Source organism: Nanorana parkeri, unplaced genomic scaffold, assembly GCF_000935625.1.
Source record: "Nanorana parkeri isolate BGI_ZX_2015 unplaced genomic scaffold, ASM93562v1 scaffold1067, whole genome shotgun sequence".
Taxonomy (NCBI): Eukaryota; Metazoa; Chordata; class Amphibia; order Anura; family Dicroglossidae; genus Nanorana; species Nanorana parkeri.
In genome coordinates this window covers 457,220-473,120 of record NW_017307335.1, presented here as the reverse complement: position 1 = coordinate 473,120, position 15,901 = coordinate 457,220, and the positions used below count along the sequence as shown (strand labels likewise).

Sequence of the window (15,901 nt, the reverse complement as noted above, 5' to 3'; positions counted from 1 at the left end):
TACCTCATGGAAGGCAATTCCCACTGATTCTTGCAGATTCAAAGGCAACATTAAAAATATACAAATTCTTTAAAACACACTTGGAGAATGCCTTAGGCCTCATGCACACTACATTGAAAACACAAGTTCCGATGCACTTGGAACTTTTTTCTAAAAACACCTGGACACTCTCTCTCCTCTCTTCTCTCCCCCTTGTTCAACTATCTAATTTCTTGCTGCCGTTCAATACAGGAGTGAGCTTGGAGCTGTGAATACTTTTACTACTTTGAGGATCTACAGCTGAGTCATGTATATAGATAAATTTTTATTAAATGTTGCCGTACTTAAATGCATTTTCAAGGTTTAACTCCTGTTTAGAGTCACTTTAAACTGATGGAGGCAGATTCCTGTTTGATTGTGAAGGGTAATTGTACATTGCTTTCCAGTTTAAAAAAGAAGGTAATGGGAGGGAAGGGGGAGAAAATGGCAAGAGGATGGATGCAAGGGGTAGAAAAATCTACAGTCCAACAAATGTCTTGTATAACAGACCCTAACTTGTAACCGCAAAAGATGGATATCACTTAACCATTGTAGCCATGAGCCCTTGAGTGTTTTTTTTTATTTTTTTTATTAGGCCATAGTGGTGTATCTAAGGAATGCAGGGTTGCAAGGCAGAATTCCACCCAAAGAGAGCCTTAGGTTCTTGATGTACTTCCTAGCACGTAATCTGCCTAAAAAATAAGAGTTATGTTCTGTTTGAACTGAGTGATCACCATCCTAATGAGTTGCAGACCTGATTCTCAGACTGCATCATCTTGCCAGTGCCACTAGACTTGAACCTAGCTCTAAACATATGCAGTATACAACGATGGGATGCTTTGCCTACAAACAGATTTGCAAGGAAATATGAGGTGAACCAAAGCATGTTTTAGGCCCCATTCACACTAAGCGACACTTACCTCGAGTGGATCCGCACGGCCGGCATAGCGCGACTGTTCGGGGTGACGGTCCGGCGACCATCTCCGACGGGGCTGCATTCAAAATAGAAAAATCGTGCGCCATCCGCGGGAAAAAGGGTCCTGCACAAGCGACGGGCGACATGGAGCTGTACAATAGAACAGCTTCATTGAAAATCATTGGACGCCGACTTCTCGCGGCAAATGTGCACCATATCGCGGTGGAAATCGCGCAATTAAACGCCCAGTGTGAATGGACACTTAGGAGTAAAGAATTGTGCAATTGTTTTTTTCTTTTTAACTCTGACCTGTAAGTTTTGAGGTCTGGATATAAGACATTGGATCTTGAATTTATTCTAGCTCACAATCTGTTAATTGCATCTGGTTAATAGAGCGCAATTACTCTGGTTACGCAGCTGTCCTCTACCAGGGGCCTCAGGGGGAATCCTATGGTGATGAAAGTAATGATGGCACCACTGGTCTTCGAGGCTTTTAATTTATAGGCAGGACAATATGGATTAAAACAGCCATAGTTTTTCAGTGGTTGCAGAAGGGTTCCCTTTAACAGCACTACAATAAAACAAGGAAGATAACATTTGAAATATGCATATAAAACAGAAATAACTAGTTAAACTATATAGGTTCATGATTAAACAATAAAAGTAAAGAAAAACTAAACTATGGTTCTGGCAGGATGTGAGGATAAAGATTTTCATCCTGTTTAAAATCAGACCACTATAAACTCAAACCAAGTTAAAAAGTTGTCACCTGCAATCTAATCTTATACATACTACTTGTTCATAGAAAGGTAAATGTTTTGGAGCAGTTTATTGCTAAGACATAGGTGTTCTTATTCTTGGTGACATCGCATGCCTAATCACTCTCACATTCATGTCATCCTGGCCATGCCAAGATGTTCAAAACATCCAGCCATGATGCTGTTCTCATCTGTCACCAGCAAAGGCACTCTTCCACATGTATGTTTCCATGTTTTCTTATTGCCATGGGGATGAGCTGTGACTTTGATATTAACATCACAGCATGATGGCAACCTTAAACTAAAGAGCAAGGATTGATTTGATATATGTGATGAATCTAAAGATGGATTCCATGAGTAATGATGGATTACTTTCGAATACAAAGCTCATATTCTGAAAAGGGTTCCAAGTAGTTGAGTTAACAGACTGGGGATATAAGCCACCAACAAAATGACCACATTTTGGATCTCACTGCATCATATTTATACGTGGGGGGGAGGGGGGGGGGGGATCAGAATGAAATTTAGAAAATATGTGTGTGCCAAAAAATGTGAGCTGTTCATCCCCAGGAAAACTTGATGCTAATACATCAAGTTTTCCGGGGTAGTGTGGGTGTTTCTTAATTTAAAAAAAAAAAATAATACAAATGTAACCAAGTGTCTGAGTGAAGGATGTATAGATGAACTAGTAAGAGGATTACCTTTTTAAACGCTGCATGCGCAAGGCTGGACTGTGGGCTCATCAAAATCACCCAAAAGAAATGTACATTTGTCTGGTGATATACATTGTAAACCAATCCTGGAATAAACTGAAGTGAACAGGGACAACGTGGATAACAGGCCTTGCCAATTTACTGTTTTTTTTTCTGACATTACAAAAAAACTAGCGTTTGCTAGTATAGGTTAAACTAGACTATTACAAATGTCCTGTCTGTTGTCAGACTAGTCAGTTTAATAAACCTGAAATTCTGTTTATTTCCACTTGGTGGCAGCAGATTCCATGATGTCGGACTGAAATAGTTTTTAGAACTGTACATTCACCTTCCCTTTTTTTTTTTTTCTTTAAATCTCCCCTTTAAATAAACTATCCGATCTCTGCAGACAAAATAGTTTGTCTTACATGCTCGTGAGCATTAGTGATTCATTCTGCTAAAAAGTTGTCTTATGCAGTCTGTTCAGTTTTCTTCTGCAGGACTGCAGAACACCTCCCTCTCTCCTGATATCCATAACATAAAAAGGTTTTCTGTGGACCAGGAGGAAGAACTCAGACAGGGCTAATAACACTGCTTTGTATTTCAGTACAGGAAGTTAGGATCACACTAGATTTCTGGCAGCATCAGCTGGTTTTTTTTTTTTTGTACCGTTTTCATATTTTCCCATGTTTTTGTCTCTTTAAAAAGCACTACGCGTATTAGCGCTACTTAATGTGTTTTTTTTTTTTTGCCCAGGCATTTGAGTATTCCATTTATACTACTAATGTTAGTCTTTCATTTTTACAGCTTGGTGCAGCTAATATTGTTGTTATTGGAAGTACAAAACCTCAGGAGATTCCAGTTAGCTGGATAAAACATGGAACAGTTGTTGTGTTTGCAGGTAAGGAGCCTTATTGTGTCTATAGCGTGCATATCTGTCAACTAATTTAAAAAATTAAAATTAAAGTAGATTGAACAACTTTTCTCCAAGTTGTTGCTTGCAGTTTAAATGAAAGCCTTTTAACGCATAGGAATGCATATGTCTTGAAAATTAGTTTTGCTTCCGTTAAAGGCGAAAGAATTCTGAAAGTCTTTGTCCCATGAACTTGTTAAAAATTTCTCAACACATGATCAATCTAGTCCAGAGTTTGTGGCCTTTGGGTTGCATGAATTGAAAGAAACCTTTCTAAAGTAAGGGGAAACAACACCTTGACAGTAACTAGCGCAGGAGTTCCCATTGGGAGATTCACTCTACTTGACTCATGTTTGGATTGTCACCAGGACAGCATTTGAGTAAATCTTTTCTAAAACCTGGACTCTGACAACAATAAGAACTTGGCAGTGTTTTAAAAGTAGGAAAACATTGTTGGCGTTTTACTTGAAGACCCTATAAAGAGTGCTGTGTTTTCAGATTATGTGGCCTTCGGTGTGACTTATATAATTTTTTGTTTATACATTTAAACATGCATTTTACCACAATACATATATACATTTCTTTAATCTGTGTAATTTCTAATTTGTGACAACTTCTCATTTATAAGCACTAAATACCATAAACATTTTGTGTGCACATTGTTCTCGGAGACTGTGTTGTAATTCCAGGATTTCACTAGATTATTGCATGTTATGTGAAGTCATTTACTTGTAGCATGTAAAATATTTTTGTTTTAGCTCAATTTCAATAAACACATTTCACTTGAAGCTTAGCATATATACCTTTCTTAAAACAATATCTCAGTCCAAGCTAAAGAAAATGTGATCTGTTTTTATTAGCCCTTCTCTCAAACTTTTATTACCCTCGTTAAAATGTTGCATTTTTTAGGGAAAAGCTAATCTTTTTCAAATGCCTCTTTATGCAATTGAACATATTTCCTGAGACCCAGTCTGGCAACTTGCTGACCTGGCAGAAATCTACAGGCAGTGTCCATTCACCACAAAGACTCCGATGTAGTTTTTAACAGGCTTTGCACATTACAAGGATATTTTCTGAGCATTTCTTGAAGGTGAAAGAGCATTATGGAACAATACGCTTCCTATGTGGTGAGCTCTTTACTCTGAGGGCAAAAGTAACACAAAGCATGGGAAAACAAGGCGTGTCTCACAGGGGAATACACCATGCAAGACAAAACGGGAGGGGGGAAACAGTGGAATGTACCAAGGCAAAAAACATAGCAATAAATAACACTCCCTGCCTTCTGTCAGTAGATACAGTATACTAAAAATGTGATTGCATTGCAACAATAAAACATTAACCCCTTTGTGACAGGAGACGTACACTGTACGTCCCGCCACGAAGTGACTATAAGACTGGCCACGTACACTGTATGTGATGAGTTATTTAAGGCTCCGTAATGCCGGTAACCGCTGATTCTCAGCGGTTACCAGTCATTAATGAACGCCTCAGTATTGATGCGTTCATTAATGAAATAGTTAAGCTTTTGTAAAAGCTGCTTTCAGTAATGAATGAAGCCGTTCCATACAAATACGGGATCGCTAAATAGCAATCCTGTATTTGACAGCTGAAGATAGCAGAGGGGTAGCATAGACTGGTCCGAAGTTTGATACATTTCAGGCAAAGAGATGCATTGTATTCCTGTGCCTGAAATGCTTCACTTCTGATCACGATCAAAAACCTTTAGGTTTTTGATCTTTGTTCACACTGAGCGATATCGCTCTCAAATGCTTGGCAATGGGGCAAAGGGTCCTGCTGTCGCGGGTCATGCTTCGCTACAGCAGGACCCTTTTTTGGAGCGGATTTTGCCGCGATTCTAGCTTGCTCAATGCAAGCATTTGCGCAAAATGCAAATCGCGCAACAAACGAGCGATTTGCGCAGTGTGAATGGGGCCTTAAGGTGGCCATACACTTTACAACCCTCGCAAGACTTTTGTCAAGTTCATCCTTCTGAAGTTCTGCTTCCAATTTGAGAGGAAAGAAATATTCTTGCATGATGACGGTGCCAGAAGATGCCATATTTAAAAAAAAAAAAAAAATCTCTTTTTATTCATTTTGCATAGTTTAGTGTACAACATGACACCAACATGGTGCCTAAACAACAACACATTATCAATACATTTCGGCATAACATATGCCAATTCCTACATAATCGCCATAAACAAGAGCCCCGATCAGTCCCCTCCCCCCCGAGATACCCCCCAATGCTCCCAAATCTCCTCCTCGTCCCCTTGGACCCAGTCAGGGCAGTCTAGTCTCCATGCTCTGTGACAGCCTTCCAAGGCCTCCCTACCCTTGACTGACAGCGTCTTGTATATGACTGATAAAGATTTACCGAGCCCCTCAGTGCGTAGTAAGGCCTCCATCCTAGAAACGGAGAGGGTCAGCTCGCCCCCAGGGAACTGCGTACAGAAGGCATGACGCAACTGGAGGTACCTGAAAAAGTGGCTATTTGCCAATGAATGTGTGGTCCGGAGGTCCTCAAATGAGCGTAACTCTCCCCCTTATGTAACATCGCTAATTGTAAGTATTTTCTTAGAAGTCCACACCACAGGGTCCAGAATGGTCGAAAACTGACTAAGTCTAGGATTTCTCCACAATGGTGTGTGTGGGGAGAGAGACTTCCCAGGCTCCACCAACCCGGCCCTCCACTGCCGTCCAAGCCGTCAGCACCGCTCTCATGGAGGGCGTCTGACGTTGCGGAGAGTGTTTGCCCCTATATACCAGATGTCCTAGGGCTTCATATGATCCCACCAAAGCAGCCTCCAATGTGACCGCTGGATTAGAGTCCCGCACCGTGAGCCACCTGTGAGCAACCGTCGGCTGACCTGCCAGAAAATAATAGTAGAAATTAGGGACCGCCAACTCCCCCTCCCCCCACGGAAGTTGAAGAATTGACAATCTGATCCTACGTGACCTTCCATTCCAAAGGAACTCAGACACCAAGGCATCAATCGTTCTAAAAATCCGCTTTGGTAACCACAGTTTACGTAAGGTATACAGGAGCAGAGGAAGCAGTTTCATGTTAACCAGGTGAACCCGACCGATCAGCGCCAGGGGCAGATTTTTCCATACCGACTGCGGGGCCTTAAACTGGGCTATCACAGGGGAGACATTAAGCGCCACAAATTCTGACAGAGTTGGATACAGTCAGACCCAAATACTTAATCCTGGCAACCTGTTGCAACTGGGTAGTAGATGCTATTGAGGCATGATCCAAAGGGTCCAAGGGAAGATATTGTGACTTAGACCAGTTAACAGACAGTCCCGAGCATGAAGCGAATCTCCGTAAAATATCAAGTGACTCTATGAGGGATTGGTGCATGTCAGCCAGAAACAAAAGCATATCATCTGCATATAAAGCCACTTTTTCGTCCAACTTGCCTACTCTAAGACCCCGGATCCTCACGGACTGTCGGATAGCAGATGCAATTGGTTCTATCGCCAATGCAAATAGTCCGGGTGATAACGGGCATCCCTGCCTTGTGCCCCCAAGGATCGGAAAACTTGAGGATAAAATCCCCCCCATTTTTATGGCTGCTCTAGGCTGGCTAAACAATACCGCCACCCACTTACAGAATACAGGGCCAAATCCCAGTTTCCCCAGAACCGCTTGCAAGTACCTCGATTCGAACCGAATCGAAGGCCTTCTCAAGGTCCAGGGAGACTATGGCTCTGGCACCCGGGTTGTCATGAATAATTTGAGTGTGTGTGTACAGTCTTCTAAGATTAATGTCTGTAGACTTTTGGGGAATAAATCCGGTTTGGTCCGGGGCGACAACGCTGGCAATAACCCTGGACAGTCTAGTGGCAAGAATTTTTGTAAGAATCTTAAGATCCATATTAAGAAGTGAAATTGGTCTGTAAGATGAGCATAAAAGCGGGTCTTTATTTGGTTTGGCCAGTAGAACTATGTGCGCTTCATACATTGATTGGGGGAGAGCCTCCGCCTTCCAACAGGCCTCGCACAAGCTCATTAGTCTGGGCACTACATCCTCAGCATATTGTTTGTATTCCGCCGGAAACCCATCTGGGCCCGGGGACTTGTTATTAGGAAATGAACCTATAGCCCCCAACACCTCTCGCTCCGTGAAGGCACCCTCCAAAAACTCTCGATCAGGCCGGGACAATTGTGGCATCTCCACAGAGCCTAAAAGTGTATCCAGGAAAGCGACTTCATATTCAGGTATCTGTCTGTATAGGGTCTCATAGAAAGTGACAAACTCGTGGAGGATATCACTCGGATCAGTTTTCAATGAGCCATCTAAAGTTCGGATACAGGGAATCACGGTCTGGGGCCTCTGTTCTGCTACCAGCATCGCCAATAATTTCCCATTTGTCCCCTTTTTCGTATAGTGCCTCTCTGCCTATTAAGGACCACCTGGGTTGCAGATTCATGGTGTAATAAAAGCTCTCTGCGGACCCCCAGCAACTCCTGAAGTGTATCTGGTGACGGAGCTACCGCATGAGCAGCAGCGGAGTCAGCCTCTCTAGCTTTAAGCTGAGAGGTCGAACCGAGCCACCGATTTAGCATGCTTAATCGCAGATATGTATTCACCTCTAGTGGTGGCCTTTAAATGCATCCCAAACAACAGTTTCAGTGGCTGTATTTTGATTTTATGGACCAGAAGGTAGACGGGTGAGGCCGCAAAGATGCTTCCACCACATCATTAGAGAGCCAGTCCTGCGACAGCCGCCACAATTGCGACTGTCTTCCTCTATTACCCAGGAGACGGACAGAAAGTGGTAAGTGGTCAGATATTCCCCCAGGCAGATATGCGGAGTCTATTACCTGGGCCAGTAGTGCATCATTTGCGAACGCCAAGTCCAACCGAGAAGAAGAACCGGAAACATGCGACAAGTAGGAGTATGCTCTCTCTTCCGGATGTTTCCAGCGCCAGACCTCGGTGAGGCCCGCCGTCTCCGCCCAATCCCTCAACACTGTATTGACCGTCCTGTGGGGGTTGGACGCATCTAGAGAATAATCAATTATGTTATTGAAGTCCCCCGTCACCAGTATCCGGGATGGGGAGTAAGGGGCTAATTTCTGTAAAATGGCATACAATACCGTGCCCTGGAAGGGGGGTGGAATATATACATTTACCAATGCATAGGACTGCGAGTGGTGTTCCAGCAGCACTATCGCATATCTACCTTCAGGGTCAGTTATCACATGGTTAATCACACATGGAAAATTCTTGTGCAGTAATATAGTCACCCCCCTTGCATAAGAGGAGTAGGTGGCATGAAACACTCTCCCTATCCACCTCCTCTGCAAGGCTAAGACCTTACTACCCAACAGGTGGGTTTCCTGCAAAAAACCTGGTGGTTATGAGATTGAAGAAACCGAAGGACCAAGGCCCTTTTAAATCTAGAGTTCAGTCCTCTGACGTTCCAGGAAATTATCTGTAGATCAGCTGCCATGGAAGTGCGGGAAATTCAAGTACCGCTGAGAGTCATGGAGAGTCATGCACGGAGGCTCACCGCTCACCCTGTACTTTGCCGATCTGCGTTTTGTACGCATGGGGAGGACGTCCACCTTCACCGGAGTCTCTACCAGGAGCAGGTGAGTAAGGAACCACCGATGACACCGCTGGAGATCAGGATGGCTGAACGGATGAGAGGAGCTGCAGCTAAGCACGTCCGTTCAGTCTCACATCCCGGCCACCAATTCCTAATAATTTAAAGATCTAGACTTACCAGTCTCTGGCAATCTGAAGTATTGATTCACATGACTATATCCAAGCAGTCCTCTAATGTAGCCTTGACTTCAGTGGGTTCCCATTATTGCCCAACTTAGGAGGGCATTAGGAACGTTGTTGCAACCATTGTGCTGCTGACATGCTTTGTGTACACTCATGATGTCTTTACAAGGCAAAATTATGATTTTGATATTGGGAAGGGGCGGGATTTAGTATGCTAAAAAATTGCTTAGGTGAGATTCAGAAAGTGTGTCTTGTGGTGTAGAGATTTCCTCCTCACTGTAGCCAATTGATTGCATTCAACGACTAAAGGAAGAGAAGTTCACACAATTCTTTCTGTAGGTGCAATAATTAAATTAGAAGCACAAGTTGTTTTTCCTGAACTCTCCTTTGAGCCAGCACACACGTGCAGCATATAGGACATAACCTTTGCCTTTGTCAAATCAGGCAAAAAATTCTGAAGTTGCAAAGGAATGGTTGCTTTGGTCATCTATGACTGCATATATCTTAAATACTTTCTTAGGTTGTCCTTAGGGAAACACCTTAAGACCTATCTTTTCACACGTTTTCCCTTGGTGTCATTCTTCATTGCTCTCCCTGCCATAAGGAGCCTGGCAGGGAGAGCACATATACTTTAAAACGGCTATGGAGGAGAGCAAATGGTATACTGTAACAATACATGGATTTTTACATACATTTGTTCAATGGGTAATACGCTGCACGATGGGTAATACAAAAACGTAGTCTGTAGGCATTCCCCTGCTCTATAAGCAGTTACAGCAGCAGAAATGTCACACCTAGATTTTCAGTTACTTTGTGATCTAATTGATGAGAATACAGTTTTGTGTTTTTATTCTGCTATTGTAATACTACTGTTTTTGACTCTTAAGGTGGTGCTGAAGAGGGCAGTGATGGGTTAGCTGGCTTAGCTGTAGGGCCACTGACAGCAGCCCTGAGGATGGAGGTCAGTTTATTAATTTAAGTAAATCCTAGTATCCCATTCTATCAGTTGCTGAAGTGCACTTTTCCTCTTTCAACAGAATTTAGCAAAAAGCAGTACAAGATGGCTTGATGCTCAGAAATATAAGAAGTGGAACCTACGTTGCTTAAAGCTACAACTTCTTTCTCCAGTTCCCAGGTCTGTAGTTTTGCCACATTTAATTTTTCTAAGACTTTCTGATAAAACTCAAATGCCAAAACATTATTTCTCTCCCGTTCATTGAAGGATACAGGCAACAGATCGTAGATCCTGAATGGTAGGGTAATATCGCCACCTGCAGGAGAAGGACGCTAGGCACAAAACTAAAGACCAATCACAGCCTAGGGGCGGCCCCTGCCGGTGGCCAAACCCCCCACCTGCTGACAAGTCTACAGTTTTTTGCCTAGCGTCAGGAGTAAGGAGCTAAAAAATTTTCTCTGGAGACATTTTTTCCCCTTCTTCCGTTTGACTCGATTTCTTCTAGCAAGTGTCCCCAGGGCGACATGCTGGATGACTAGATCCTTGTAGTCTCCCCTGGGTGACCTTCGAGCGCATGCAGACTCTGCCACAGTGGGTCGGCTGCGACATGTGGTCCCCCCCTGACGCCTGTGGGTTCGTCCCGGGGAGTGCATAGGACGGGGTCCGGGCCTGCCTGTCACAGCGCTCCCCTCAGGCTGGTGACGCCGTGGCTACGGTCGGGGGCGTCTGCCTACCGTTTCCCTACTCGTCCTGGATCCTGGTTGTTGAGTCCGGCCTTCGCTCCGTGGGGGTCTGCGGTGGATGTGTCGTGGGGACCCGGAGCTGAGGTAAGCTTTGGTGGCCTCCAGGCGGCTCCGCGGCCGCCATCTTGGATGAGGGCAGGCGCCCTTCCTGCTTCTGGATGCTCAGGCTTCGGCCCGTGGTCATCGTTGGGCTCCTGGATGGGCATCCGAGGGGTCTATGACTCTTGTGGAGCTGCTGTGGCCGTTCCATTCGTTTTGAACGACATCCGCAGCCGTCGCCGCTCGTTCGGTGGCCACGGTCGCTAATTGAGGCCCCGGTCTCATTGCGGCCTCCAAGCGGCTGGATGAGGGCAAATTTGCCCTTTCCCTTTTGCCACTTCCGCCCGGGCTTCCTTCAGCCTCGGGCAGATGGGGAGTGTGTTCCTTTCGGCCCCAGACGCCTTGACGGAAGGACACACAGTGTGCAGCTCTCCTCTGCCTTGCGGAGTCGGACGGCTGGGCTGGGACAAGGCTGCTGGGGGTCGTAAGTAGCGGGGTCCCTGTTTCCATCTCCCTTGCCTGGTGGTCTGCAGTCGGTGGGGTGGTTTTGTGCGTGTGTGCAATGATCGCAGGGATGACGCCCCTACATTGCCTTGTGTGGGATCTGGGCAGCGCTCTGCGGACCCCTCTTGTGCGTCCTGTACGCCTGCGCTGCTTTGCCAGTCGCCCGTGCGTCCCTCTGGTTCTTCAGGGGGGGTGGGTGGTACCGCGGGTACCGCATTGTCCCTGGAGTCCTTTTCCTCTGTCAGGACGGGTTTGTAACGCGCATGGAGCGCGCCTTGACGCAGCGCCCACCTGGAAAGCGTAACCCCTTGTGCTTGGGGGGGGGGGGGGTGGTACCGCATTGTCCCTGGAGTCCTTTTCCTCTGTCATGGACGGGTTTGTAACGCGAATGGAGCGCGCCTTGACGCAGCGCCCACCTGGAAAGCGTGCTTTTACCCTTGCCATCCCCTGCCGTGTCAGGGGAGTCTGAAGAGGAGGGGGAACTTCCCGCGACGTTGCCTCATCCTGATCCGGGTGATTCCTCACATCCTGTTTCGGCCAGTGAGGATGAGGCTGCGTCTACACTCCATGATCCAGGAACGTGAAATGGTCTCCGCGCTGTCAGGGAGACCCTTAAAATTGAGGACGTTGCCAGCACGTCCGCGCTGCCGCACGTGCAGTTTGGGACGCATAAGAGTGGGCGTTCTGCCCTTAATCAAGGCCACGGTTATTCCGGTGGAGGATTCTCCGTCCTTTAAGGACCTTTTCGATAGGAAGGCTGAGGCGCTTTTGTGGTCTCTGTCTCGGGCGCGCTCATGCGTCCCGGTCTTGGCGTCTGCTTTGGTCTCTCAGGCTCTGAGTGGGCTAAGATGTTACATCAGGGGCTTGCGGAGGAGAATGTCTCCCCCGTTTTCGTGGAATTAGCGGGCCAGTTGGTGCAAGGCCTTCGCTATGTCTGCAATTCGGCCTTGCATGCGGCGCCCTTGGTGTCCAAGGTGTCGGCGGTGATACTTCGCCGTTTGCTCTGGCTTGAATGCTGGTCGGCTGATATGGCTTCCAAACAGGCTCTACAGGTGTTGCCTTTTACTGGGGACCGTTTGTTTGGTTCCACCTTGGATGGGATCATTGAGGATCTGGCAGGGGGTAAGAGTACCTTCCTTCCCCAGGCGCGCAAGAGGGAGCAGCGCCGTAGGCCTGGGCCTACTTTCTCCGCTCACAAGCGGCTTTTTCGCCCCCCGCCCTCCGACAAGGGCAGTAAGTTTAACAAGTCCTCCTCTTCCCACTCCTCCAAGCGTCCGTGGCAGCCCGAGTCTGCCAAGCCCGCCAGCAAGCCCCAGTCCGCATGAAAGTCGGGCCCCTACTCTGGTTCCCAGGGTGGGGGGGGCGCCTTCGGCTCTTTGTGGATTTTTGGCTGGCCCACGCTTCCGACTCTTTGTCCTTGGACCGGGAGATTCGGATCTCTCGGGAGGCAAGGACCTCCCTGCGGTGGTGGCTCCAATCTCGGGCCTTGGTGCTGGGGAAGTCTTTGCTTCCCGTGCACTGGACGGTGGGCACCACAGACGCCTGCCTTTGGGGCAGGGTCCTGGGCTCCTTGACCGTGCACGGTCATTGATCGTCGGTGGATCCGGGGGAGTAGTCTCTGCACCCGGAGGTTTTTCGGCAGCTGTGTAGTCGCTGGGGGACGCCGGAGGTGGATCTTCTGGCGTCTTGGTTCAACCGGAAGGTGGACAGGTGTGTGGCCCGGGTCCTGGATCCCTGGGCGGTGCAGTGGATGCCCTGGCGGCTCCTTGGGGTCCTTACGGTCTACTTTACACCTTTCCCCCTCTGTATCTGCTGCCTCGGCTGCTGCGTCGGATCGTGGCCGAGGGCGTCACTGTCATCCTCGTGGCCCCAGGCTGGACTCGGACGTGGTTCAGCTGGTGGTGGACGCCCCGTGGTGTTTGCCTCTGCGCCCCGGTCTTCTGTCCCAGGGACCTGTGTTCCGTCCTTCTTTACAGTCGCTGGCTTTGACTGCGTGGCTGTTGAGAGCCTGGTCCTGAAGGACCGGGGGTTGTCCGATGCGGTTATTTCCACTATGCTCAGAGATCGCAAGCGGTTTCTAGAAAGATTTACCATCGCACGTGGAGGGCCTATTTTGCCTGGTGTGAGGTTGGGGCCCTGTCCCGGCGTTTATTCTCCATCAGCAGAATCCTTGCATTCCTGCAGCGCGGGGTGGCTCGGGCTGGCCTTGAGTACTGTGAAGGGCCAAATCTCTGCCTTGGCGGTGCTTTTCCAGCGGCCTTTGGCGTCTAATGCTCTGGTTCGCACCTTTGTTCAGGGGGTGTCGCGCATTGCTCCCCCTGTCCGCTCGCCTTTGGCTCTGTGGGATCTGAATGTCGTGTTTTCAGTGTTGCAGGAATCCCCGTTTGAACCTCTTCGGGGGATTTCGCTTATGTCTGTCACACAAAGTGGCCTTTTTGGTGGCCGTCACTTCCGTTCGGTGGGTGTCAGCGTAGGCGGTTCTCCGTCATCGGCCGGCGTTCCTGCCGAAGGTTGTGTCGGCATTCCATCTGAATGAGGACATTGTCTTACCTTCCCTGTGTCCGAAGCCGGTCCATAGGAAGGAGCGTGCGCTCCACTGTTTGGATGTGGTTCGCGCTCTTCGTGTTTTTTTGGAAGCTACGGCTTTCTTTTCGCGGGACCGACTCCCTGTTCGTGCTCACGGAGGGTCCTCGTAAGGGTCGGGCCGCGTCGGCGGCTACCATCTCTAGGTGGATACGTACCGTTGTGACTCAGGCGTACGCCGTTAGGGGGCGTGAGCCTCCGTTTCCTGTCATTGCCCATTCTGCTAGGGCTGTTGGGGCTTCCTGGGCTTTCCGCCACGGGGCCTCTGTTTCTCAGGTTTGTAAGGCCGCTACTTGGTCTTCTGTTCACACCTTTGTTAAGTTCTACAAGGTGGACGTGTTAGCATCGACAGATGCTGGTTTGGGGCGCAAAGTGTTGCAGGCGGCGCTTTGAGGGGTCTTTTGGGTGTTTTGTTGTTGCCCATCCCTCAGTGTGTTACTGCTTGGTGACGTCCCTACCATTCAGGATCTACGATCTGTTGCCTGTGTCCTTCAATGAACGGGAGAGAAAATAGGATTTTTGTACTCACCGTAAAATCCTTTTCTCTCCGTTCATTGAAGGACACAGGCCCCGCCCTCTTTATGGGGGGTACACTCCTAACTGCTTGTTACTAACTGGAGACTTGTCAGCAAGTGGGGGGTTTGGCCACCGGCAGGGGCCGCCCCTAGGCTGTGATTGGTCTTTAGTTTTGTGCCTAGCGTCCTTCTCCTGCAGGTGGCGATATTACCCTACCATTCAGGATCTACGATCTGTTGCCGGTGTCCTTCAATGAACGGAGAGAAAAGGATTTTACGGTGAGTACAAAAATCCTTTTTTTCTATTTGAATTATTTTTTTATGCTATGGGGAAGTATTGAAACCACTGCCTTTTTTTGCAGTCAGTGTCTCTGCTGGGGAGCTCTGTTTTGGTCAACAGGAAAAAAAAATTATGGGAAAGTCAAAACGTTACAGCTGTCACCGCAACAAGAATAGAAAGGCAAATCTTCCAAAAGTTTATACTTTTCTAATGCCACCCTTCTGAATTACCAATTGCAGGAAAGGGCACACAGCAAGTATGGCTATAAGGGCTTCGACTTTCCTAATACACCATGATACACAAACTTCTTGGTTATCGGTTCAGAAAAATATTGAAACCATGTCAACACGGCTGCTTTGGCAACTAGTGTAATTGAAAGGAGGGCAACAACCATGCCCTATTATAGTAAAGGGGAACAAAACTAAGGAAGCTGTATCTTAAAACAATGCAGACAAGGGATCTTTTCCCCATTACTGACATACCATGCCTTGTTCTGCACTGTCTCCCGATGTAGTGGTGATCATCTTGGTAAAGGGTAGGATTCTGCTTCTTCATGCCAATGCCTCAAAGACAAGAGGGAACAGCACAATAATGACATCACCAATCTCCTGAGATTGAGCCACAGGGACAGGTCTTACACATTTGACATACATATTCACAAGGATGTGCACAGCCATACAGTGTGCATATTCTTGCAGATGCCTGCACCCAGGAGGAACAGGTGCTGCTTGCTTGTAGCCGCCTGTATATCTTTGACAGGATACGGTTACACGCCGACCCAAACCTGTACGTCCTCATTCACACACAACGCAAGAGCAAAATTGTGTGTGTGTATATGTATGTATGTGTATATGTATGTATATATGTGTGTGTGTGTGTGTGTGTATGTATGTATGTATGTGTATGTATATATATATTACCTTTGTTCAGGGGGTGTCGCGCATTGCTCCCCCTGTCCGCTCGCCTTTGGCTCTGTGGGATCTGAATGTCGTGTTTTCAGTGTTGCAGGAATCCCCGTTTGAACCTCTTCGGGGGATTTCGCTTATGTCTGTCACACAAAGTGGCCTTTTTGGTGGCCGTCACTTCCGTTCGGTGGGTGTCAGCGTAGGCGGTTCTCCGTCATCGGCCGGCGTTCCTGCCGAAGGTTGTGTCGGCATTCCATCTGAATGAGGACATTGTCTTACCTTCCCTGTGTCCGAAGCCGGTCCATAGGAAGGAGCGTGCGCTCCACTGTTTGGATG

At 47.4% G+C, this 15,901-nt stretch overlaps 1 protein-coding gene across 1 annotated transcript in view; it reads left to right on the top strand.

The window, feature by feature from the left end:
* MTHFD1L (methylenetetrahydrofolate dehydrogenase (NADP+ dependent) 1-like) overlaps window positions 1-15,901 on the top strand; it is a 214,954-nt gene that overhangs the window by 24,530 nt on the left and 174,523 nt on the right. The window contains exons 9-11 of the mRNA XM_018567580.1: window positions 3,192-3,285; window positions 9,929-10,002; window positions 10,079-10,176. Of these exons, the coding sequence (XP_018423082.1) occupies window positions 3,192-3,285; window positions 9,929-10,002; window positions 10,079-10,176 (266 nt within the window). The remainder of the gene's footprint in view (window positions 1-3,191; window positions 3,286-9,928; window positions 10,003-10,078; window positions 10,177-15,901) is intronic.